Source organism: Myripristis murdjan, chromosome 23, assembly GCF_902150065.1.
Source record: "Myripristis murdjan chromosome 23, fMyrMur1.1, whole genome shotgun sequence".
NCBI lineage: Eukaryota > Metazoa > Chordata > Actinopteri > Holocentriformes > Holocentridae > Myripristis > Myripristis murdjan.
In genome coordinates, this window is record NC_044002.1 from 4,635,258 (window position 1) to 4,660,898 (window position 25,641).

Genomic DNA, 25,641 nt, shown 5'->3' on the forward strand with positions numbered 1-25,641 from the left:
ATCTGTACAGCTGGCCATTAATTTTGAAAGAGGAATGTCAGGGTTGGAAATCGATTTCATGCATAAATTATCCAGCTTCTCCTCGGAGTAAAACGGGCCTCTGTGAAAAGGCAATTCACTGTGGGGAACAAACAAAAAAAAAAAAAAAAGAAAGAAAAAAAGAAAAGAGGGGAGAAAAACAAGATGTCGTTTGAATTGTAGATTTTGATCAACTGATGAGCGGTGGACAGTCGGTGCGGGGCATGGACTGGTACAGAGACGTGCCCTGAATCTGACGGATTCAAACTCGCAGCCGCCGGCTCTGACAACACATTACCGGAGGGCTCCGTTTATTTGCTGCCGTTTCTTGGCGAGGGTGACTGAACGCATGAGGAGATTTATATTGTAGCCCCTCCGCTTGCGTCACATCTTGGAGCACATATGCAGTATCAGAGGGTCTATGCCAGTTGAGTGTGGCGTTTTGCAGGGAGATATCCCCCTTTTCCGTGCAGGGAGCGCGCTGCGCGGCTGTGGGAGAGGCGTGACGCGCCCGTACCGCATCTTCAGGATGGCAGGTAGGTCTCATCCCAGGACTCAGAGGGAAAATTATACTAAAGCTTCCGAGGTGGCAGTCATTGATAGCACAGTTCGTGTGAATCTCCATATTTTCTTTGCAAAGCTTCTCATTTCTTGCCTCGGATTTTATTGAGCGTTATTGCAGGCCTGATTCTCCGAGTCTCTCTAACGCCTGTGGTCGGTGTCTATTAATAAAGGAGGCATGGCAGGCTCCAGATGCGGGCTGACAGCATGCTTGTCGCCGTATTCATCGCTAACATTAGAGATAAAGGCGAGGTGAGCGCGTAATGCGTCTGTTTTCCTCGGCTGCAGAGCGGCAGGCTTGGCGCCACCGTGGGAAATCCGCGCCTCTGTTAATTATAAGGATTAGAATTTGTGTCATGACCGACATTATCATATTAAACAGCCGCTACCGGCCAGTCTAATTGGGTAAAACCGCTGCTCCATACATCAAACCTGTGTTTGTGAATGTGAGACGGCATTGCGAACGCACTGCGCGGTATGCCCATAGATTTTCATAGATGTGAGATCGGTTGGCAGATATGGGCTATGCCTAGTAATGGGGTCAGTCAGCCAGCTATCAATGCGAGAGGACCGTGCCAGGCCAGCAGTGAGAAGATGAAGATGTGAGCGGGCCTGTCTGCACTGCCCTTCTCAAATCACTATAATATCACTAGAATAATCCTACAGGGAATTACTGCGCCTCTAGTACTCAGCTGCGAGTTTATAATGGCATTATTATACTCTATGATATAATTTTTTTTATCCTCCATTGTATCAAGATACTATTCCTATAGTTATGCCTGTAGCAGTGGTTCTCAAAGTGGCAATGGCCTATTCTAGCTTCACTTTCATTCATTAGAAATGATCCCAATTAGACAATGCAGGCCTATGAGAAAGACTAATGATAGCTTTCATTCTCACTATGATCATCCCACCATGTAGAGTTCTAGGATACAATGCAGTGGTGAAACAACAGCTAAAATCTAAATTCTGGGTACCTGGGACGAATGGAGTCTATAGTCAAATATTTTGATGTTTGTCACATGAAAACATTGGGGAACCCCCGGAATTCTAATATTCTTTGGCTGATATTTGTCGCCCACAAGTCCATCATCCTCAGAATTTTTTCGGAAGTAGTGCTGCTTAAGAAAAAAATCAACAGGTTAACGGTCCTTTTTCATCGTCCTCATGTCATGCCCAGGGCCTCCTGACCGGCCCATAGCGAGCTGTGACGGGCGCAGAGCGGCGGCCCTCTGAGGACGGATGGAACCTGTGATCCCGGCGGGCGCGGGCACAAGGATGTACCCCAGAATCTCCGCGTGCCTGCGCACACGTGGCGCGCTCCTGCTGGTCGCGGGCACGTTAGTTTCAATGGTCACCTCGAGCGCACCTGTTGCAGGTAAGTTTCTGCAAACTAGACTGACGCTTGTGGGCTGAGACTGATGAGAGCTGATTTTTGGTGTATTCCAAAATGTTGTTGGAAAAATCTCTTAAACAGCATTTTCACTGAAACATAGACTGCCACTGGTAAATAAGAACTCCATCAATAATGGTGGACAGTAAATGACATCCAGATTTTAATAAAAGGCCAACACCAACGTCATATATTGATTAATGTATAGCTCCAATAGAGTAAAGCACATTGTGTGATCTGCACATTGCTTTGACAGTAAGAAGGGTGAGTTCAGATATTATCTTTTTATTTTTGATGATTAACACGTTGACTGAGACAAAGCAGCATCCCTAGAGATCTATTGTAGAGCCACATCTAAAAATCATGTTATTGGAGCATTCAGGGCCAGTATTCCTTCAGTAACTAAAAAGTTCTTTTAATTCTTCTGATGTGGAATATTTCATATTTAACAGGTCTCCATAACACCATGCTCAGTTGGCATGGTCTTAATGGCTAAAATGGCTCCTCATTGCGCCAGATGGGATCTGCTAAAGAACAATTTTCCAGCACTGAATAAAACCCTGTTTGCAAGATAATTTGGGGACTTTACCAATTTATCACAACAATCAGATAATATTTTGTCAGTCATCAGCCCTGGTTCCATTTTATGCTCACAAATGTAATCAATATAAGAAGGTTTTTAAAGTTTGTTGAAAAATTTTATGAGATTTAAGGGCTTTGCCTCAGCTTAGGGTTTAGCAAACATTGCTGAGGGTTACTGATAGGATGGATTGTTGTGTGCATGTGGTATTTTTAGTTGAGTCATTTTTGGGGGTGGCAGGTTAGCCTAGTGGCTAGACTTTGATCCCAGTGTTTTAATATGTAAATATTATCGCCCCAACATGAAATTATTAATTGAAGAATCTAGTTTAAGACTGAAATAGTGCCGTGGAAAGTAGCAGAGGGTGGATACATTTACCTCCAGTGACTCCAGTTTAATTCCCAACTCATGACAACAAAGTTTCTCCTGGCAGTGAAAATGTCATCTTCAGAGAAAGTTTATCCTCTATGATTATGACCAAAACCTCAATATTAAAGGTAAAGTGCATTGGAAGAGCAAAGTTGAGGGGTTGATTTAGCCTAAGAAAGGAGTGTTTAATGAGAGCTGCATTCAGACAGAATCTGGCAGTCGAGCACTTTACTGCAGCGTTTTATAGAGGTGTGTGTGTCACATGTCCTGTCTGTCTACTGTCTGCCCGCTCGGTCTGATCTCCAGCTTACGTGATTGGCCACTGCAGTGTGACATTGGATTGTGGTCTGGCAAAAGTTGATTCTGGCTCTACTTCTTGCTGCGTTGTTTTGCTGAACCCCCTGTGGCATGCACAAAACACAGCCTAAACACACTGCCCTCATTCAAACGAATGGGGCGACTGGCATTTTTCCTGCATCGCCTGATTCTGTGTGAATGCAGACGAATTCATCAGTCACTCACACAGACAATGAGAACCGTGCATTCTCAGCCTCCAGATTCTGTGCTTATTCCGTGTTATAATGCGAGTTGACTCTAAAGGCTCTTCGGTGTCAAAAGATGAGAACCATGTGGACTCAACCTTCAGATTTCATGCTTAGCCCAAAGGATCCTCACCTCAATGAAATGCTGAATCCCAAGCTTAAACATTTTCTCATGACGAACAGGTCAAATTGTGCAAGTCGTGTTGAGGTTACATCTTCTCATGATAGAAAACTATAATCTTAAGATTATACAGTCCACACGACATGCAATCTGTGCCGTGTCCATTTCACAAAATGTTGTACGAAAAATGTGTTGGCTTTCGTGGCTGATGCTGATCTCTGCCCCGTAATAAGTGAACGTCCCCATAGGGATCAATAACGTCTCTCATTGTTATGATTATAATTCTTAGCTGCGCTGTCATCAGAGACAAGGTGAAGCATCATTCTCATCCTTTCATTTATCCTGCCAACCCACTGTTTTCTATTCCGGTCTTCATTTTCTCACTACTCCCACTGTCTCCAGCCCTCCATCACAGTGAGTCAGTGCTGTCATCAGGCCAGGACGCAGACACAGTCAGCCTCCGTACAACAACCTCAGAAAGGGTACAGGAAGCAACTCAACCATTCCCACAGACGCCTAACTCGGACACGCAACAAGATCTCAGACACCGGAAGACAAATACACACAGGCATGCACAGTCAATCACACACCATCAAGCAATATTAGATTGTGGAGGCCTTAAAGTAATGCATCTTCTGTTGATTAGATCATTGTCATCAAAGCAACATAGATCGACTGAATGGTGCTATGGGATGCTATTCTTAGAAACCCAATCTCCAGTCTGATCTCTTCTCACTTTATCTCTCTTTTTCTCCCTCTTTAATTCAGTTTTCACTCCTCCCTCCTTCCCCATTTCTCTGTCTTCCACTTGGGCCACTATATGTCACTGTAATGAATGTGTGTGCTTTGTGTATGTGTGTGTGTGTAGATGTTGTGTGCTGTTGGCTAGAGTGCCTCTGAGCTGAGAGCGTCGTCTCCAGCATACCAATGAGCCCATCGCCATCCGGCACGTGATGCTGCCGCAAAGCACAGCGTCACCACGGCAACATACCCGGCACAAGATGAAAGGGTCTCAGTCAAGGCAAGGTGGAGGAGGATGCTGGGCTGCCGTGATTCAGATCACTGTGTGTATGTCTGCGTGTGTGTGTGTGTGTGTCTATTAGTGTTTCCCATACCACAGGAACTGCCTCAAAGGATTTCATTTGTACTGAATTTCAATTGAGAGTTTTAGTGTGGTGCGGTCTAAATGTTGTTTCAGATGGCTTTACGCCTCATCGAGAAAAAGATATAAAGGATGCATGAGTATGTGTGTGTGTGTGTGTGTGTGTGTGTGTGTGTGTGTTGTTTGTGAGTGTGGGGTATGAGTTAGGGATGACACATAGACAAAGCGGTTTCATAAGAACACAAGAGAGGACAGGGAGAAGGTAAAGGAAAAGAAAAAAGGGAGGGAGGACAGGGAGGACAAAAAGTTTCATTCATGCTCTGTTGACTCCATATAGTTTATACCATATGCATTTAATACTAGTAAAATTATTATATAAAGAAATGAATTACAGCCCTGGAATTAAGTAGTTAAAAGGATGGTAAACACAGTCAAAAACATGAATTTTATTGTTTAGGATTAGGAGTTCTATCTTTGTGATCCACCAGGATCTGAGACATTAGAGTTAATAACGGTAATAAAAAATGATTTTTAGGGGCTGCATTTTCTACAGGTAATCCATTCCAGCAGGAGTGGGTGGACTTTAGTTGCTCTTGTAGGGTAATAATATTGTCTGGACCTGATAGTACCAAGCAACTTTATTTCCCAGCAAAACTGCCGGCTTGACTCAGGAGAAATCAACCGGGGGCCCAGAGGCTATTACTCACACTCTACACACTACAAGCACACATGTACTCATCTATTGATAGTGCAGTGTGCTTGATATGGTGTCCCACTCCTAGCTTTCTCTGGATGGAGCATCCACTCACTGCTGTTTAGGAGACAGTGTTGAATTTGCCTCCTCAGTTTCAGTTCTTCACATCCTGTGTGCTGAGAAGTTTTCCAGCATCCACAGTGACACCAGAAATTCATTTGTGCGAACAGAAATTAATCACCAGTGTTTCCATCAGTGGGTACAGGACGTTACTCTTTGTTTTATGCCAATTTTGTGTTTGAGGTTGATAAGACGGGTGTGTTTTTAGCTTTAATGGTCATTCATTGATATTTCCGTTTGGAGTTTCTTGCAAAAATGTCCTCACTTCCTGGAGACCATGGGATAACAGGCCAACAGGCTGTTTTTTTTGTGACTTTTATGAATGTGTTCTACTAATTGACTAATGACTTTGCATGTGTTGTGTGCCAAAATAGAATGCAGCCTTAAAAGAGTTTTTCTTTATGTGTGTGTGTGTGTGTGTGTGTGTGTCGGTGGTAACTGCTGCTGGGCTTTCAACAGTGCCGGTTGTTCTCCACAGGGTGTTGCCTTAAATAGTCTCTCACAAACCAGCAGGGACTCATCCTGCTGCTTCCTACATGCATCTTAAACCAGACACACATGAGCTCACATGCGCACACGCAGACATGCAAGCTACATATGTTTTATGTTTTTCTGTCTCTGTGTGTGTCAGCGCTCACAGGGTTGTGGATGTTGTTCGGCGTCTTTTATCTTCTCTCTCTCTTCCTACAGGTGTGCTGGACTTCAACAGGACAGCACAGCCTCCATCACATCGTGCATCCTCTTCTTCACCACCCTCATCATCGTCGCCGTCATCCTCCCCAGACAGACCCCCGGTTGCCAGCCCACTCAAAGACAATGGTTACCAGGGTAAGAACGGTGCAGGTGCAGGCTCGGCTGAGGACTCGGACTCGGGTGCTCAGGGCATCCATCTCCTGCTGAGGCCCCCAGACCTGCTGTCTCCCAGCCAACCCCCTCCCCTGCCCCCCCACAGCCAGCCCACCCTTACTCCCCCGCCACCATGGGAACATGGCCCCTCCCTGGAGGAGTCTTGGGGCTCCGGAGACTACCTGGAGACTCTGAGCTTCATGGTGCCGGACGGAGAGGAGCTGGCTTTGGCTACACCGCTGCCCAGCCACCCCTACGATGACACCGGCGAATGGGTCTCCTATGACACCTCCTTCCCATCCCGCCCCACCCTTCCCCTTTCCTCCCGCCTCCTCCTCTCACCCTCCTCCTCCACCCCAACCATTCCTTTCAGGGTGGGCATGCACACCCACCCTGCCCAGCCAGATGTGTTCCCCAGCTGGGACGAGGAGGATTACGACCTGGAGGACATGCTGCCTCTGGAGCCTACTGAGCTGCTGCTGCCGGACATGAACAGCCTGGAGTACTACACCAACCTGCTGGCCCGGGAACGAGAGAGAGAGAGGGAACGAGAGAGAGAGAGGGAAAGGGAAAGAGAAAGGGAAAGGGAAAAAGAAAGGGAAAGGGAAAGAGAAAGGGAAAGGGAAAGACTGAGGGAGCAAGACAGAGAAATCACCAGCCCAGATCGGGACAGGGTCAACCACACTGATTCCAAACCTGTCATCACTCCTACAGCTACCACCACACGTGCTCACACACACACTCACACACATACTCACACACACCCTCATGTCCCATCGCCATCCCCCAGCTCAGGTCATCCACCAGGACAGGAGCCAAAGCGACCCTCCGTTGGGCCCACTCCTCCTCTTGCCCTGTCACCCACTCTCATGGGTGGAGACGGGGTGCCCACTCCCTCCATCAGACCTACTTTCAAGGCACCCTTCGTTCCTCCCGCTGCCCGGCCCAAAGACTACCCACCCACGCCGGGCAGACACCCTCCACGTCCCCCTTCAAACACCACCAGCCGAGCCCCTCCTCCTCCTCCACCCGGACCGCCTGCTCGCCCTGAAAGACCTGACCGGCCCCCCCAGTCGAGACTCGGCGGAACAAGGCATCATCACAGTTAAAACACCACCGGTAACGAGGGTCCCCATCACCAGGCCCACAACCATCACTACCAAGGCAACCACCACAACCACGGCTGTCACCACGACAACCCAGATCACGGTCATCAGCCTGACCAGAGTGCCCCCAGTCACCACGCCCAGGGTGGCCCAGACCCCACCCTCCAGACAGTACCTGTGCAATATTACCAAGCCGGAGATGTACCTGGTCAGAGTGGGTAAGACAGTGATGGCCCATCATTTACTAAAACCATAAGTGGGCACTAAAATGTTATCACTGTTCACAATTGGCATTAAGATTTGTTATTGACTTGTCAATGACATAACTGGGATTATGTCATGTTATCATAATAACGCTAATAGCAATAATAATAAAACTTGTGATAACAGTAACAGTAGTAGTCGGAATAATGATAGCAAGAATAGTACTATTGATAATTATAGGTCTGTTTATAGCAGGAATGAGTAATACTAATAAGTCACTGATCAGATATTTAAATACATGATTTTAATAGATATGAATACAGTTTTCTTGTATTTTTTGGCTAATTTTTGTTTAAATTTTGCTTTTTTTTTTTTTTTTTTTTTTTTTTTTTTTTTTTTACTAATGTTCTGGTAATCTTTTGCTGATTTGCTAATTGCTTTTTCCCCATGTTTTTTGAGCTGGGTTTTCCTGGTTAGATTGACAATGTAATGCGCTTTATGAGGCTTTTAAGACTAAACATCACCTGTGCAGTTCAGATGCAAAATTTGTACCACAGCTGGCACCCCTTTCTAAAGCGTATTGTGGAAGCCCACTTTCAGCCACCTGGTGAGCACGAGTTCAGTACTTTAGCTTGACCCTTGGTCCATTAATCCAGTACACTGAGCGAACTCTCTGAATTCTGAATTCTCTGAAAGCTGAAATCACTAATTTAAGAACTTTTGGGTCTCATCCCAGTGGTATGAAGTGATTACAAACCAGACGGGCGGGTAAACACAAGCATTCTGCGTGCAGTTTACTGACGTCACAGTACATGAGTTCTGGGAGTTGAAATTAAATTTCTTCAGAAAGTTATGTCTTACTGCCATTTGGAGCCTCCGATATGCAAAGATGCCAAGTGCAGCTCTAACTCTCCTGTTTATCTGCAGAACGACCGAAAGCTGATCTCTGTCTTTTTGTCTCCTATAGTCAGTTCCAAAGGCTCCTCTGCTGGCTTCAGTCAGGTCAGAGACATTTTGAAGAGAGAGTTCAACCGCTCAGTTGAACTTCAGGTACACAAACACCAAACACATACTAATTCAGACCCGCAAGTTGAGGCTGTCCGTCACTAATCTCCCCCTTTGCTCTCCCTTTCAGTTCCTGAGAACTCCGTCTAGTTTTGCCTTCCGTGTCGTGTCGGGACCGTCGATTTTCACCGCCATGTCTGTCATCAACGCCCTGCGCCAGCCAGTACGAGGCTCCAGCCCCATTCCCTCCATCTCCCCTCTGTACATCATCCCCGACCTCAAGTATCAGATCCACTCCGTCCTTCAGTTTGTGCCCAACCACGTGGACGTGCGAGTGTGTAACTTCAGCGAGAGAGTGGAAAGAGGGCTGCTGATGGCCTACATGGAGACACGCAGACGCTTCCAAGAACCAGGCAACGTCACTGTGCAGGTGAGTGTCTCTAGATGGTTGTTGTGGAGAGATTTGCTTTTACTGTACAGCCATGTTGACATGAAATAGCAGCAAATCAGGTGTTACTAATGGCATGAATTAAGCCACTGTTCCATTTCAGTGTAGCAGAGTCTTTCCAGTGAGTCAACATGAACAGCAGCAGGAGCCTGGCTCTGTTCGACCTGAATGGAACACAGCCTTAGTTAATGTCATTAGTAGCACCTGTGTTCACCTGCTATTCATGTCAAATGGCAGCTGTGAAAAGGGGCTATTGACCTTTTATTGAAAGCCAGAGCTGTGTTCCAAAAGCACAACATACTACTCTGTTTTTTACTAACCGGAAATGACACAATGCTGCCTTTCAGCTTCAAATTTGAAAAACAGCTGGCACAAAAACAAACAAATATCTGGACAGATGTTTAAGCTATAGAACACAAGAGGCCGTGCTGTAGATCATCACATTATTCACTATAATAATTGTGCTATTGCTTTTATGCAACAGTCATAATTTTGTAGCAACAGTATTGTTTATATCTCAAATAAAATGTCAAAATAAAGTTCGGATTACTGTTTTTAATGCTCCCCCGAAAAGTAGCTCCCCAAACTAAAACTTGTTTAGCAACATAAACCAATCTGAGACGTCGACTGTTTACAGACGACACGCATCGTTACATCTGCTATAATGTTACTTACTAGCCAGTTGTTTGTCTGTCTTGTGGTAGCAACCGCATTTCTTCCCTCTTCAGCTCATTCATTTTCTGTGACTGTTACATAGTGACTTGCTAGGAGGTTCATCAGTAATTTATGAACGGTAACATTTGCATTGTTTTGCTGTCTTCTTCTGACTCGTAATCCAAACTAATAGTGTTTGGAATCATCTTTTAGTGACAGTGAAATGCGGAAATGTGAAAGTGGCGCTGCTCCCGTAATTTCTTGTAAATTGCACATGAATAATATTTTTTAACATCTTTGGCATGAAATGGTCAAATTTAGAGAAAATGACATAATCATCACAAATAGAGATTTTTCACAGCAGTCCTTCTGACACAAAATAGCAGGTGACCACAGGTGTTACTAATGACATTAATTGAGCTTGTGTCCCATTCAGGTCTAACAGAGCCAGGCTCCTGCTGCTGTTCATGCTGGTTCATTTAAATGGAATGTAGCCTTTAACAATGTCATTAGTAACACCTGTCTCTTATTATTAAAAAGGTCTATTAGTATTGGTGTCAGACCAAGTGTTTGTGTTTCATTCTCTGTGTGTTCATGTGTGTTCTCTGCAGTTACTCAACATCACCATGGGTGTGGCCAGGCCAGTGGGGGAGCAGAAGGTTCCGGTAGACATCACCTTTGCGGTGCGTGACGGGCGGGGCTACCTGCCGGGGTCTGAGGTCAGCGAACACCTGAGGAAGCTCAGCATGGTCGAGTTCAGCTTCTACGTGGGCTTTCCCACCTTGCAAATCGCCGAGCGTAAGCCACACACACGCATGCACCCAAGCACACATACCCTCATATAAGTGCACACAGAATGAGAAACATGTATATATGTATGTGTGTGTCCACAGCTTTCCATTATCCAGAGCTGAATACCTCTCACCATCTACGTTCCACATGGGTTCGCACAGGTAACACCACTCTAAAATGATGAGTACGGTCCAAAATTTGAACTTTGAAAGCCAGAAATATTAGCAAGTAATTGTTGAGTCATAGCAAGCGAGCAATTTTATCAAAGCGTTTTGGTCAATTTTGTGCTATGGGCCAGTAACGGTATTAGTCATTTCCCACTAATAACCTAAAAAAGGGGGTGTTGTTTGTAGATGAGTTGCCACAAAAGCTTGCAAAGTCAAATTGGGTGACGGGAGAAAATTCTTTTGAAAGTGTCATCCCAAGAGAATAAGCTTGAAAATAGTCAGCTCTGTGTGTGTGTGTGTGTGTGTGTGTGTGTGTGTGTGTGTGTTTCAGTTCTGCTGGGTGTTCAGGAGCAGCTGGTGACAGAACGGAGCTTCAAAGCTCGTTTGGAGAGACGTCTGGCTCTCCTGCTGGAGGAGGGACTGGGAGAAAGCAGCAAGCGGCGCTGGAAGAGGGCGACTGCTGTGGGCAACAACAGTTTACAGGTGCACACACACACACACACACACACACACGCACGCACACACACACACACACATGCATGTACATTCACATACACACTGATCCTCATCTTTTATGCTCCCTTTTTCATTGTATCATTCTCTTTCTGTCTCTAATGCTGCGTTCATGCCATATCAGATTTATCGTGGGAAGTTTTTGTACACTTTCGTATGTCAGGAACTGAGAAGTGCCAGCACACATGGCAAACGTGGCAGCAAGTCCATTTCCTTAGCTCCTCTAGCTCTTTCAGGACAAGATAATAGTAGTTTATTGTAAAATATCACACTGTAATGAGAAGAAACACCACAGCAGTTGACGTTATGATCACCATCTTGGATGTTGGCGTTCCAACAAATGAAACATGCAGATGCTCCCAAATAAGCCTCAGAAGTGATGTCGTTTGTATCTGATTTCTTAGCATTTCTGAGACTTCCACATCAAGAATTCGATTGTCTGTGGAAGAAATGAATGAAAAAATAGACCCTTTGTCATAGCAGGGATTTTGACATAAAATAACAAGTAAACACAGGTGTTAGACATTAATTATGATTATTTTTTATGTCTCACCAATGAGCTAGTACAATTCTAGTTGTAAATTCTAGTTCTAATTGTAAATTAATGCATTTTCCCATTGGTTTCTGACTATCGAAATCAATATCGCGATCACAATATGCCTGGAAAATATTACAATAAATTATTTTGGCAATATCGTGCACCCCTACCTCTGAGGTCTGTAACAGCATTGAGGGGTCCCATTCTTCTGTTTTTATTCTGCATTTATTGTGACAGTCAGTGTGTGCTGTTCTCAGGTGGTGCGAGTTGCCAGGCTGTCGGGTGTGGAGCGCCCCCTGGAGGTGTTGTATTTTGTGGAGGGTCCTGGCGGAGAGCGTATCCCTGCAGAAGCGACCGCTGCCACCCTCAACCGCCTGGACCTGCAGAGAGCCGCCATCGTCCTGGGCCACCGGGTGCAGAGGCCACTAGCCCAGCGTGAGTCTAACAGCCTGTCCTAGTTCGACACTTTATATAAACTTGATAAATAGTGCTGCCCTCAGCTGATTAGAACCGCTTTGCAGCACAATGTTGCATAGGCCTGAATCCCAGTATTGACTTTCTTAAGTTGTGTGTTCCTCATATCACTGCTCCACACTTCATATATACCAGAAAAGTGTTCCTTAGGCTGTAACCGAGTTCATTTTGATGCTGTTAGGAAAGCTTTAAGAATGCACTGAATGTTTCAAATCAGCAGTATGAAAAGATTTTTTGAGAACTGCACTAGCCTCTTTTCTCCAACTTTATTTATTTATTTGTTCTTAGTTTTGTTTGTTTTTTACTTTTTAATAGCGACACTGAGCCATTTAGTTGTTCAGCCAGTTTTTATTTTAGGAAACCAAACCAGTATCAACAGAACGTCTTCAGAACCGTGCTCAGCTTTTATTTGTTATTTAGCATTTTTTAATATATTCTTATTTTTTGGCAGTTTGTTTAAGAGTGTCCTTTGCAACAGTATGGTTTCACTGCCATAATCAGAGAAACCTTTGTTGTGTGTATTTAATATATCTGTTCAGATCATGGATTATAGATCAGTTATATCTTACATGTTTTGTTGTTTGTTGGTTTCCATGTTTTACTGCTTCCTTTTGTTTTTAAAAATGTCATGAGAATGAAGCAACTCTTTACATTTTAGGTATTTATCCAATGTTCTTATAATGAATATAACAGCGGAATAAACCTAAATTTCTACATCAGTGAAACTACTAACAACCCAAAAATAGGAGCTGCAGAGCTCAGGGTCATATAGTTCTGTTACAGTATTCCTGAGAGCATACAACAATGATGTAAGAGCAAAGTGCTGGAAAAATAAACAGAACATGAGCTGAGGAGAGGCTCAAGGACTTAGGATGAGCAGAGAGGGATTATCGCTCGGCAGGGAAAGGGTGACATGAGGTAAACGTGCACAAAAACTGATTCCGTTTGAATGGAAGTGGTGCGAGCGCCACTGACTAGACTGCCTTGCGCCGCCATCTCCAGCTGTGGAAACGCTGTCGGTGCCGCCATCTGAGACCCAGAGCAGCAGCATCTGGCTGATCGTGGGGGTGGTGGTGCCCGTCCTGCTGGCCGTCTTCATCATCATCATCCTCTACTGGAAGCTGTGTGGCTCCGAGAAGCTGGAGTTCCAACCGGATGCCATCAACACCATTCAGCAGAGACAGAAGGTCGGGGGAAATCAGTGCACCTCTTCTTCTGATAATTTCCCTTCGGAGCACTTAAATTTTTGTTGCACGCACACACACATACACACACTGATGTGGTTTGTCTCTGACTCTAGCTGCAGGCCCCCAGTGTAAAAGGCTTTGACTTTGCTAAGCTTCATCTGGGTCAGCACAGTAAAGATGACATCATGGTGATCCAGGAGCCCGGCCCCCTCCCTCCACCGGTCAAAGAAGCCACGCCCTCCGATGGTGGAGACCTGAACACCCCCAAGTCCAAGGGCTCCTCGACCAAGGTGGCCCGGTCCAGCCGCCGCAGGGGCAGGTCAGTGACACACACTCCCTCTCTGCTTTATACACACACACTAAGAAACGGTTGTGCATTTACCCATATAGTAGGCCCTGCTTCCCAGTGGGTCAAAAGTTTAGAAAGATGACAACCAGAAGCATTATTCATAATGTAACTATCCAGATGTCAGTGTGCTCCTCTCTGGTTGAGTTGACTCTTTTCATTCTTGGCAACTTGTGATATTGGATTTCAGCCAGTGGATCTTTCCTAGCCAGATATTTTGCATCCACATTTGTATCCACACTTGCCAGTAAAATGTGACCTCTGTGATTCATTCGCAGTTTGGATTTCATCATTCCAAGCAAGATTTAAAAAGAACCAGCAATAAACATTTGTGGGCTTGCATAATAGCTTTCAGTCTTCGTGTTAACTTTATTAAAAATATGAAGTAATCGAGATAGAAGGCAGCAGCAAGGCTTTTAATGAGGCTATTGTGCTTTTGCGTGCATTGACTATTTTGGAGCATATTGTATACAACTTCACGGATTCAGACTGGATTCCAAATTCCCGAATGCGTGCAAGGTGTTGTTTCTGTGCGATTGTTCATGCAATTGCCATGAGCAAAGCATCAGCGCATCCAAGTCCATCAAGTGTCAGATGCCCTCCGCTCCATACGCAAAGCTGTCCAACGCTTACAACCTTACAACCACCACCTTGTATCTTTTTTGATTGGGAATATAACATCTTAATACGTCATTCTCTTCCCTCAGGCTCAGCCCATCAGATGGGGACTCGTTAGGCAGCGACCAATCCAGCGGCAGAGAGTCGGCAGAAGAAAGCACCAGACCCGTGGCCACGCCCAGCGAGGGGAAGCAGCATCGGAAGACACCCAAAAATGGCAAGAGACACCGTTTCTTCTCAACTGGCAGATTTTGCTCTGCCACGCATGCAGATGGTGAAATGTCAAGGATAATTGGAGGAGAGGGCATGTGAGGAGTGCATGTGTTATTTATGCATGTGTGAGTGAGATGACGGTGGGGGGGTTTGTGCTGCTAATCCATATTAGGGTTTAGACTCATATAACAGTTGCCGATATTTGGGGATGATGTTGGCCTTTTAGATAAAGAATAGATATTAGTCAGTCAGTTTGATGGATATGATGTGTTTCATGTTACACTGTTTGTCGTAACCTGAAGTCATTTTAATGCAACACTGACCTAATTTCACACAAGTAAGCATGGATATACTATGATTAGTCGCAGTATTACTCATAGTTCTATGGAGACTTTGTCCCATGGTGGCAATACTGTTCCAGAGGCTTTTCCAAGCTGATAAAAATAAAATTAGGTGGGAAACACATTTCCTGCCATGAAAATAGTCAAATTTAATGGATAATTAATGAATATGTGCACAGAATCAGTTTCAATCTAAAAATATCAACTTTCAAAAACCTATATGTCAATCAAACCCTGATCCACATGTGTGCAAGAATGCATGTGCACATACATTTGTGACAAAGTGGGAGCATGTGAGTGTGCGTGGGCGTATCTGAGGCGGTTTGTGCGTGTGTGCCCTAGAGATGATGATCTGATGATCTGCTAAGTCAGCAGGAGAACAGCTGATTAAAGGAGCTCCATCAAAGAGAGGGGAACTGAGAGAGAGAGGGGGGAGAAGCCACAGGAGGGACGCAGAGGGAAAAAAAGTAGTAAGAGGCAGCGCCAGAGGAGAGAGAGGGATGAGAGGAAGGGGAGGCAGGATGGAGAAGTCTTTAGGGGAGGATGCAAAGGAAAACAAAGCTTTCAGTCTGCGTGTATTATCTGAGATCTGTTCGCCCTTATCCAACTTCCTATGTCTTTCCTCTTTGCTTGCATTCTGGACCATAGGGAGGGGTAAGATTGGTATGTTCAGCCTTTCTCTCTACGTATGATAAAGTATGTATATATTCGTGTAATTGCTGCATTCACAACACATGTGAATAACCACTGGGACAGCTTGGACGTGAAGCACTAAGGTGCCATTTTTGAAACGTTATGTAGCTTTTTTGGCTTTGCATGTTTTACATAGCAAACCAAACACTGCAGCGTAAACCACAAACCACAAATCCAGTCAGTATTTGTGGCCACCATATGATTTTATTTGTTTGAAAGTTTTAATCAAAATAAACACATCATGCTTGACATTTGACTGTAGACACAATCCACTTTTTCTTACTCCCGCTCCGATTATGATACCCGAATTTTGATACCTGCTGATACTGATAGCAGGGTTCTATTTTCTTGAGTCTTACTATGCTCATTATTTGGATCATTATTTTATTGTTGTTGTTGGTATTTTGTGTAAAGATACATGAGGTTGTAGTACACTTCTTAGCCAGCTGTTACTAGCTCAGTCAGCTGCAGACTAATGGCCCAGTGCAAGGGCTTTTTACTAAGGCTGGAGGAAAAAAGCGATTCACTTAAGTAGTCCATTTTTCTTTTTTTTTGAGGGGGGGGGGGTTATTCCTTAATTGATATAATTCAAAAAACCAAAGTCACAATAAACGTATTATTGAATTGCAATACTTTGAAGGAGAATCGGAGTACATGTGGAAGCCTTGGAGATAAGCATATCGTCCCAGCCCTACTTTTTACATGGCCGACTCATTTTCAGTGACAGGCGAGTGATGCAGGCAGAGTGAGACATGGCCTTGTGCTCATAAAAAATATAAGGACAACTGGATATCTTTGTAGAACTGTTTAATTACTAATTATCTGCTACAACATTTGGACTGTGGCTTCTGGATCTGTGCATGGATGAAATACATCAGTATCAACACCAGATATTGGATCAAATCAGTCCCAGTGATCATTTTCTTGTTGGTGTATTTAGAATTCAGTAAACTGGAAAAACTGGGTCCCAAGTAGCACTAGTTGCATCATTTCCTGCATGACATGACTATGCAGCATGACCACAACACTGTTTACCACTACTTAACATTGTCTGACCTCTCCCACATCTCTCCCTCCAGTCGCTCCGTCTGGCAGCGGCCCGGATGAGCTGCTTTCCTCGTCCTCCATCTTTGACCACGTCGACCGTCTGTCCCGAGGCTCGTCTGACGGCACGCGCCGGCAGGCCAACAAGGTGCAGCTCATCGCCATGCAGCCGCGGCCCAGCCCACCACCGCACACACAGTCCCAGCCCAGCCCCACACTCACCGAGAGAGTCAACACAGAGGTGAGAGAACAGACTGTGCTCATTCACATAATCTTCACACATGCACACGGGTTTGACTCATATTTTGTGGGTGGTTCTGGGTTTTTGAATGTTAACACTGATACTGATAGCTGATATTTTTAGGGATGTACAATCTTGAATTTTTTGCCCATGTCTAATATGCTGATATTTTCAAGCTCTTTTGGCTGATTGCTGATGCCACTGCCAATAAATGCACATATTTTTTCTCGTGATTGCAGAAAATATCAAGTCTCTCCTGTAGCAGAACATTTTCTTTCAATGATTCATCCTACTGAAACAGGCTTGGATGATACTCTACATGAGACAATCCTGACACCAGCCACAACTAGGGATGCACATTACCGTGTATTCCTAGTTATTTGTATAGATTTTCAGTATTGTTAAGACCATTTTCATGCCCCAAAACTCAACAAAAGTGTATGTATTCAATGTTTTTTCTCAAAATTGTATCCTTTGAGGGGTGGACCATGGGACATCAACAGAATATTCATGCTTACTTGTGTGGCATCTGATCAAAGTGTCACATTATTATTAGTTCAAGTTAAGGACTTCCTATAGACAACCTGTGTAGTATTGATTAATTCTACAATAAATATGTCATCGGTGTCATCAAGCTCAGCATACCAGCATCGACAGGGAAGTGAGAACACACACATGTGTGCCATGATCAATAACCTCCTTCACAGTCAATACCTCGCTCTGTATGCCTATTTATTTGTGCATGTGTTCATATGGTCATATCTGCAGGTGGCCCTGAGGCACAAGTCAGAGATCGAGCATCACAGGAACAAGCTGCGGCAGCGGGCCAAGAGGCGGGGGCAGTGTGAGTTCCCCTCCATGGACGACATCCTGGATGCATTCGGGGACGGGCCGGTGCAGAGCAGTGCAGCACAGCGGCTCTACAGCTCCGCCCACGACCACATGGACTGCATCCTGCAGGCCGACGCCCCGTCGCCCCCGACCCCCACCGACTCCAGGAAGAGGTCAGGTTTCACCTTTACCTTTAAAGGCCTCCAGGTTGTGGACGAGCCTTTGGGGAATGATGGATTTTGGCACTGGGGTCCGGCATTTTGAATATAAACTGGACTGAGCACCATAGCGCCACCACCAGGTCAAAAAAAACCTAAGTTTCAACCAGCAGAGAGAGAGAGAGAGAGAGAGAGAGAGAGAGAGAGAGAGAGAGAGAGAGAGAGAGAGAGAGAGAGAGAGAGAGAAATTACTTGCACCAGTCATGGGAGACTTCCTGGTCCCTGTTGATTTGTTTTATGTAATTTTATCAGTAATAGTATATTTTTATGTATTATGACATCCAGCTTTTGATGGATACCCTGTCAGTGTCAGAATCCAGACTTTTTCACACAATACATTTCTGCATTAAATGCCTGACTGGAATTCCAGGTTGTTTAAAGAACACCCATTCACTCTGTTGTTATTTATGTCATATTTTTATTTCATCCATTTTTGTGCTATTTCCTGCTGCAACAGCCTAGATTCCTCTATCGTAAAAGCTTCATCTAATTTAATCTATCTGATCTAATGATTCAGAGAGGCCTCACTCAATCTTGAGTTCATACATAAGGGATCTTCTTTCTATTTTTACTGGGACAGCATTGCTGAAATAATAATGTTCAACATCAGATTTAGAAGGAAGAGATCAAGAAGTTGCATGAGTGTGTGAACCAGAATGGGATATTTCATCATAACTGCCTTGCCTTTATCACGGAAATAAACTGCAGCCTGTTTATGAGGAGATGCAGTCAGTGTTTTTCTTCTGGGCAGACAAAGATCTTTCTCATCACAAGTGTGTGTGCGTGTTTGTGTGTGTATGTGTGTGTGTGTGTGTGTGTGTGTGTGTCTGTGTGTGTCAAAGTTAGTATATTTAGACTAGACAGTTTGTGTATGTTGCAAAAAATAGAGATGAATGAAAGTGGGAACTTTCACTGCTTTGTGTAAAGTGAGAAATGATTGACTATTCTCACACAGAGCAATAAGAGTCAAGAAATCCAATCCAATGTCTTGTTAAAGGAAATTGCACCAGAGTTTATTCCCGCAATAAACATTCTCTCAGTCAGAAAAATCATTTTGATCAGTGCACTGAAGTCTGCACAAGCTGCTCATGATAATATCTGGGGATAGTTTGGCAAGACCAAGTAAGAGATCTACTGCCAGGTGCATCATTATTTGTTGGTTTATCAGCAGCTGTGTGTTTGTGTGTGTGTACTTCCAGAGGGAGGCGCTCTCCTCGGGGACGGCGAGGTCAACCAGGACCTGGAAGCCTGCCTGACACAGACAGGCTGACGGACAGAGACCGGCTGCTCACCGATCAGAATGCCACATACAGGAAATACCCAGGGCTCAACAATGTGGCATATATGGTGAGACATACTGTATAATGTAACCATATGGGAACTTAGCAGCCAAATAACCCAAAGGATTCATTTTATAATATCAGTGCATACAAGTAAGTAAATCCAATATTAATGATCTTAAGCTAGAATCACCAAATGTTTGGCATTTTTCCTTTATAAGTGGCAAAACAATTAATTCATTATTGATATATGCATATAAACAAATGCATATTAACACACACACACTATGGTTCATTCAACACACATATGTAGTGCCAGTACTCAGTATCTTCAAATTTGACAGTTTCATGCCATGAGGTTCCGAAAATCATGATTCATTCATGATTCATGATGATCATAATAAACTGCATATCAACCACAGAGGTAGACAACACTGACATGATACATAGGTCTGACCCTAACACACACACTCATACTCTGTCTCACCTCTTTCACAGTCGGACCCTGACCTGCCTCCAGACCACGGCAGCCCCTCACCTAACGACGAGGTGTTTGACTCCGCCCCGGCCCCGCCCCCTTACATGCCCCCCCAGCCCTCTATTGAGGAGGCGCGGCAGCAGATGCACTCTCTACTGGACGATGCCTTCGCCCTGGTGTCTCCGTCCTCCCAGGGCAGTGCTGGGCTAACAGGGGTGAGCCCCGCCCTGCCCAGCCCCTCTCCTCAGGCTCGGCCCCCGGGGAGGCAGTGGGGCTCCTACCCAGCAGCCCCTTCTCACAGCCCCTTCTCTGCAGTGAGTCCTTAGCTAAAGTCGTCCTTGTGTGTCTTAATGCCCCTTCAGGCTTTCCCTTTTTCCTGCTTTAATTCTCTACAACTGTCTCCTCTTTGCCTCCAGAGGTATGCAGAGTTAGGAATGTCTCCCACATCAGTCCAAGGCCTGTTGCAGAGGTGAGTATCAATGCATTTAATTGGGATTCTGCCAATGTTATGGTATTCAGACTGGAATTAATCCACTGCTGATTTTCTGTGTGTATCGGACTCCCTGCAGGCAAGGTCTGGTCTCAGGAGGGTACGTTTCCACTAGTGAACAGCTGCAGGAGCCTGTGTATTCCAACAGGGGGCAGTATGAGGACCCTCCATCCTCCTCCAGACCACGCCCTGTAGGGGGCAGCACAGGTAGAAAGCTGTGTATGTTTTTTGTCCAAAAAGGCTTCCCCAGATGTCTGGAATTTAATAAAAGTATGATAGTAGATGCAATGGAGTATTTTCACAAATCATTCTAAGAAGACCAATGGAAAATGCTTTAGACATGTTTATGCTCTTTAATAAAGCAAACACACTGACTGAACAAACAGGTAGGCCTAATATCCTCTTTGCACCAGGAAGCAAATGGGTTTCTGGGGAATGTCTCGGTTGTGAGAAACATTAGTGTAATACCACTGGTGTAAGGTAAAGACAATCGTCTTGACCATGATTTCATGTGTTTACACAGTTAATTTGACAATGATATATTGATTTTTTTTTTTTAAGTTCTATACTACACATAGCACCATTTAAATAATTGTATGTGCTGGTTATTCCCAGCATTGCATGTGTTTGAGTGTGTATTTATGGAATATCAGCTGGAGTGTGCACACCAGTCATTTCTTGCATGGTGAATGTGTTGACCCTAGGTGCCCAGCTCCATCACCTGACCCAGGTGGGTTTGTCCAGTCAGATCAGTGCGTACCCTGGAGTGGGTCGCAGTGTGTCAGGACCCACCGGCTCAAGCTGGAACCAGCAGCACTCAGACCAGGACCTGTCCAGACCAGGAGCCAGCAGAGAGAGCGTGAGTCCACCGTGGGAGGGTTTCACACTGTACAAGTCAAACTGGACTTTACCAGGCTGAGTTGTGCTGTTCTTGCTTGCTTTACTTGTCCTTGACACTGACCTCTGACTTTCTGACCTCCCTCTGGAGGCTGAAAAACAACAAGGACATTTCCCTATAAGCATCATCAGAGGGTTTGTGGTTGCATCACGAATCTCCTAGCAGCCGTAATCAAAGACCAGTGAAAGCAGCAGCCTCCTGCACCAGCGGAACAAACAAAACTAGATGTAGCCTGTCATAGTAAATATGAAAATAAAACTTTTAGAATGTATAGTTTCCAACAGTTTTTGGATGGACAGTGTCCAGGCATATTTGACTGTGCTGTGAGTTTCCTGTTTGGTAAAGGTTTCTTCCATACACACGGACATGCCAAGCCGGTGTTTTCCAATGTACACACCTTGGAGACGGCTGGCTTAGTGTACACTTAAGGCCAAAATGGGGGGGGGGGGGGGGGGGGGGGGGGGGGGGATGGATTTTCCATTTTATTTGCCTTAGTGTGGACATGGCCTTAGCTTCCATCAGCTCTGCCCAGCTGCTGCTCTAGCATTAGTGGTGGTACCAGACAGGCAGGGGTCCTGGCTGTTAGTCTGAGGGTGTTTAGTGCCATTGCTCACAGTACACAGGGGATGGGGGGGTCTTTGCCTGAGATAGCGGCTCCACAAGACAGGTACTGGGGCTTGTTGTTTTTTTTATATCGACATCATCGGCTTTGTTTGGGTTTGTTTAGATGTGCTATAGGTGTTATTTTAGGGGCTTGTGAGGAATGAGGATGGTTGGTCCATGTGGACTCGTGTAACACTCAGGGAACTATACAACCCAATACTCTACCTAAGCTCAATTTTGCTTTAAGAGGCCTGAGTCACAGGTCTAGGAATTCAGAATTGGTTGTCAGCCATGTTCCCAAGAGTTTATGACCTCCATTATGGAGGCTACAGCCACTTTTACCTCACATGAATGGGCTTTGTATAGAATTGCATTACTAGGAAGACCATTGTGTACTTGAATTCAATAGAATTGACCAGTATTACAGTCTTCCTAAACACACATATATCCATGTATATTTATCTAATCGCCCCACATTACAGAATAACATAAAAGGCAGCATCTTTCTTTGCAATTGCTTTTGTTTTTCTCTTAGGCTCACCCTCTCCTCTCTTCCTCTCTCTCTACAGGTGCTGTCCTTCCCTGAGTTCTCCTCTTCCTCTGTTTTCCAGATGCCCAGCTCTTCATTGCGGGACCCCTCAGCCCCGCCTCTGCTCCTCACCTCCCCGACTCCCGAATACCCTCCAGAGGATGCCTCGCCCTCCGCCCACAGCTCAGCCTCTCTTATTAAGGCGATCAGGGAGGAGCTGCGGCGTCTGGCTCAGAAACAGGCGGCTGTGGCCAGCTACCCCTAGACTGCTCGGGACCTCTTTGAATCAGGACTGTTCAGCAGGAACAAATTGGTTTCAACCATAATCCTTTCAACAACTCTGAACCTGGCAGAACGGATTGAAACCATGAAACTGAACAGGTAAACCGATCCAAACTACACCGGACGATTGTTTGTATATCGGCTGCTCCGTTACACCCGAAATATTCTGGAACACTTCCCCAAGTCTGATTAAAAAAACAAAAAAAAGACAGCACTTCCCAACTTAAAGACCTCCCGGTACTTTACAGGGTCTCCTCTGTCTCTCTCTGTTCTGCTCATTCTACAACTCAATGTCTCACTGGATTGGAGTTTGTTTCTCTTCACATTTCCATTGAAGTGCTTCCTGGAGTGGATCCACGTGCCCTCCTGACCTTCTGTGGTGCTAACTGTCAGCCTCATACAGTATCCTCTCATTGACCACGCATTGCCTTCCGCACACATTCATCAGCCATGGTGATGAGGTCTCCATTCATCAACCATATTGGTGAGGTCTTGCACTGTAGACAGCTGGAGGTGGCGTATAGTTCCTAGGGCATGGGGGCTTGAATACAGGAAAAAAAATATATAAATAGCTATAAAAATAAATATAAATACATGTATAAAGATAGAAATCCCAATGAGCACAATATTAATGTAAGAGTTATTATTGGAGTATTGAGATGTTACTTATTTTTTATTGCTATATATGAAAGTATACTTTAAATCCTTTATTTTGATCAAAAAAAAAAAAAAGAAAAGACCAAAATACTGTTCTATGGTTGTATTCCTCTTGTGTTTAAAGCTCGCTGTAGATTCTGAGCTGGCAGTGTTTTGTTTATCTCTGTGGAGACGTTGCTTAGCATAGCTGCTCGCTCGTGTGTCCATGTATAGGTGGTAATGAAAAAAAAAAGTATAAAAAAAATGCCAATGCATTGCTTTTATATAGCGCTTTTCACTTGCTCTCAAAATGCTGCACACACAGTGGAGTTGTGCAGCATCCATCTTTTGGGGACAGAATACAAACTAGTCACTCTAACAGGTGATCTGGTGGGTAGAAATATGTCGGGTAACACTTTACAATAACAGTACAACAATTAACGTTAGTTAACGTTAGTTAATGCCGTAATGATTAATTAACTGTTAGTTAATGATTATTATGGCATTTACTAATGTTAATAATCTCTACAATAACCCTTAAATAAGATATAAATTAATACCTTAATATGAACAGCATCAGTACATGAGTCTTTGACACATTAGTTAACGGTTAGTTAACTGTTACTTAATCTTTATTACCTGTTACTTAATGTTTATTATGGCATTAACGAACGTTAATTGTTGTACTCTTATTGTAAAGTGTTACCATATGTCGAGTGTTTCTGAAGGTGGGGAGAGCTGGGACACCACTCATGCATTGCAACCATAGAAAATAAGATAATAACTTAAGGTAGGTTACATAAACTCAGATGGAAACAACAAGCTGATATGACCGTGAAAAGCATGGCAATCATAGGCGAGAGGCTCTGTAGTAAGTGTATGCTGCTCTGTCCGTATGCTGTTGAATGATGCATCCCTTACCTCCTTTTTTCACCTCCCGTTACCCTGACTTACATAAAGTAAAAATAAATATGTCCAGTGTTTGCCTTGAAGAAAAGGAGGCAAGGGATATGAAGTTATTCGAGGCTGGTGGACTGTATTTGTGAGGTTTTGGTGATAATGAAGTGCTCTTTGTCTTCATATGCTGGTTGTATGGCTGCATGGCTGGTTCCCATCTCTGCTAATTTGGCTGTTTTTCTCTGTAGTGTTATAATGAAGTCGGTCAGTAGTAACGTCTGGGCCCGTGGGGCACCCAGGCTTGCCTGTCCCTGCTCTTTGCTCTTTCTTCAGCATGTTTCGACTAAGTTTGAGGCTTTAGCTACTAGTGATGTGCCAGTTAATGTTGTCTTCAGGCATGCTGCTAAAAGTTGTTTAAAAACACAATTTAAAAAGTGAAGAGTTGTTCCACATCGAGTTAAGAGTGAGCAAAGAGTGAGTAAAGTCACAGTGCCATCCAACCATCGCTCCATCCAAGCACAGAGTACATTGTGATGAATAGAAAAAGATGCACCATATGAAGCATTATGGTTTCTTTTGTTTTGCATTTCCAAATGATATTTTTGAATCTAAATGAAAATGGGTATTATAATATATAAATGAAAGTGGATATGGTGTTGTATAGAAAACATAATATAGCAAATATTTTATTTGTGATTGCTCTATTGAATGGACAAAAAAAATTGGCAAAGATGCCAACACATCCCTTCCATGGACCATTCGCAAACCAGAACTCTTCACCGGCTGGAGCAATTGACTTTCTGATTGGACCTAGCACCTGTCAGTCAAGATGTAGGACTAGACCACGCCTACAGGATCCTATGGTGCTACTTCAATGACTGGGATGTTTCTGCGCCTCTTCAGTCACACTGTCACACATCCTGGACATACCAGGGGATACATGCAAGATGCAGACATACACACACACAAACACACACACACACATACACACACACACACAATCACACTGTAACACATATATGTGCGCTGCCATTTTAAGGAAATAACACCCTGCGGATGTCAGTAAACCTGATTCAAAAGAAAAGGTTGACTCCACACATAAAACTCTGGATTCGAAGCTGCTGCACTGCAGTGTTCAGCATCTCCTGAATGTTTCCTAGATATGTGTTTTCTAGAGCTACGTTTCAAAGTTCTGTGTTTTCTAGATCTGTGATCCTCCGGTGAGTATCCACCACAAGCCCGGTGGCATCGGCTCTCTGTCCTCAGACCTTGGAGCAGGATCAGACCTGTTGCTCTCTCAGAAAAAAAAAAAAAAACAGTCATCACATTCCTTTCGTCCCTCAGCAGAGGGAATGTTGTTTTCTTGTCAGTACCTGAGCCAGGGCACACTGCCAGAAGGTCTCATCTCGAGGCATGTTCAAGAGCAGACACCCAGGTGTGTTCTCAGCTGACTCTGTGTCGTCTGACAGGATTTTGTTAGATCCAATGTTTTGCTTTCTTTCTCTCTTTCTCCTTCTCTCTGTTCTCTCTCCCTCCCTCCGGTGAGCTGCATCGCTGTGGTGTTTCAAG

General features: G+C 44.5%; 1 protein-coding gene across 1 annotated transcript; it reads left to right on the forward strand.

Annotated features, from left to right (window-relative positions):
• Positions 1-1,821: 1,821 nt before the first annotated feature.
• On the forward strand, positions 1,822-23,115 carry LOC115355553 (UPF0606 protein KIAA1549). Its single transcript, XM_030046411.1, has 20 exons — positions 1,822-1,957; positions 6,191-6,892; positions 7,137-7,670; positions 8,624-8,706; positions 8,792-9,091; positions 10,375-10,561; positions 10,657-10,716; positions 11,054-11,205; positions 12,031-12,208; positions 13,250-13,434; positions 13,548-13,753; positions 14,488-14,627; positions 16,725-16,930; positions 17,699-17,934; positions 19,179-19,326; positions 19,758-20,051; positions 20,154-20,206; positions 20,307-20,434; positions 20,932-21,086; positions 22,298-23,115. The coding sequence occupies exons 1-20, from the start codon at positions 1,822-1,824 to the stop codon at positions 22,520-22,522; spliced, it is 4,308 nt and encodes a 1,435-aa protein (XP_029902271.1). The 3' UTR covers positions 22,523-23,115.
• Positions 23,116-25,641: the final 2,526 nt, after the last annotated feature.

What these genes read in the sequence shown, in the direction of transcription:
- LOC115355553 (XM_030046411.1), top strand. Translation starts at nt 1,822, where the DNA reads ATGGAACCTGTGATCCCGGCGGGCGCGGGCACAAGGATGTACCCCAGA. An exon ending in CTCGAGCGCACCTGTTGCAG is followed by an intron (nt 1,958 to 6,190) that starts GTAAGTTTCTGC and finishes CTCTTCCTACAG; the next exon opens with GTGTGCTGGACTTCAACAGG. An exon ending in TTCCACATGGGTTCGCACAG is followed by an intron (nt 10,717 to 11,053) that starts GTAACACCACTC and finishes TGTGTGTTTCAG; the next exon opens with TTCTGCTGGGTGTTCAGGAG.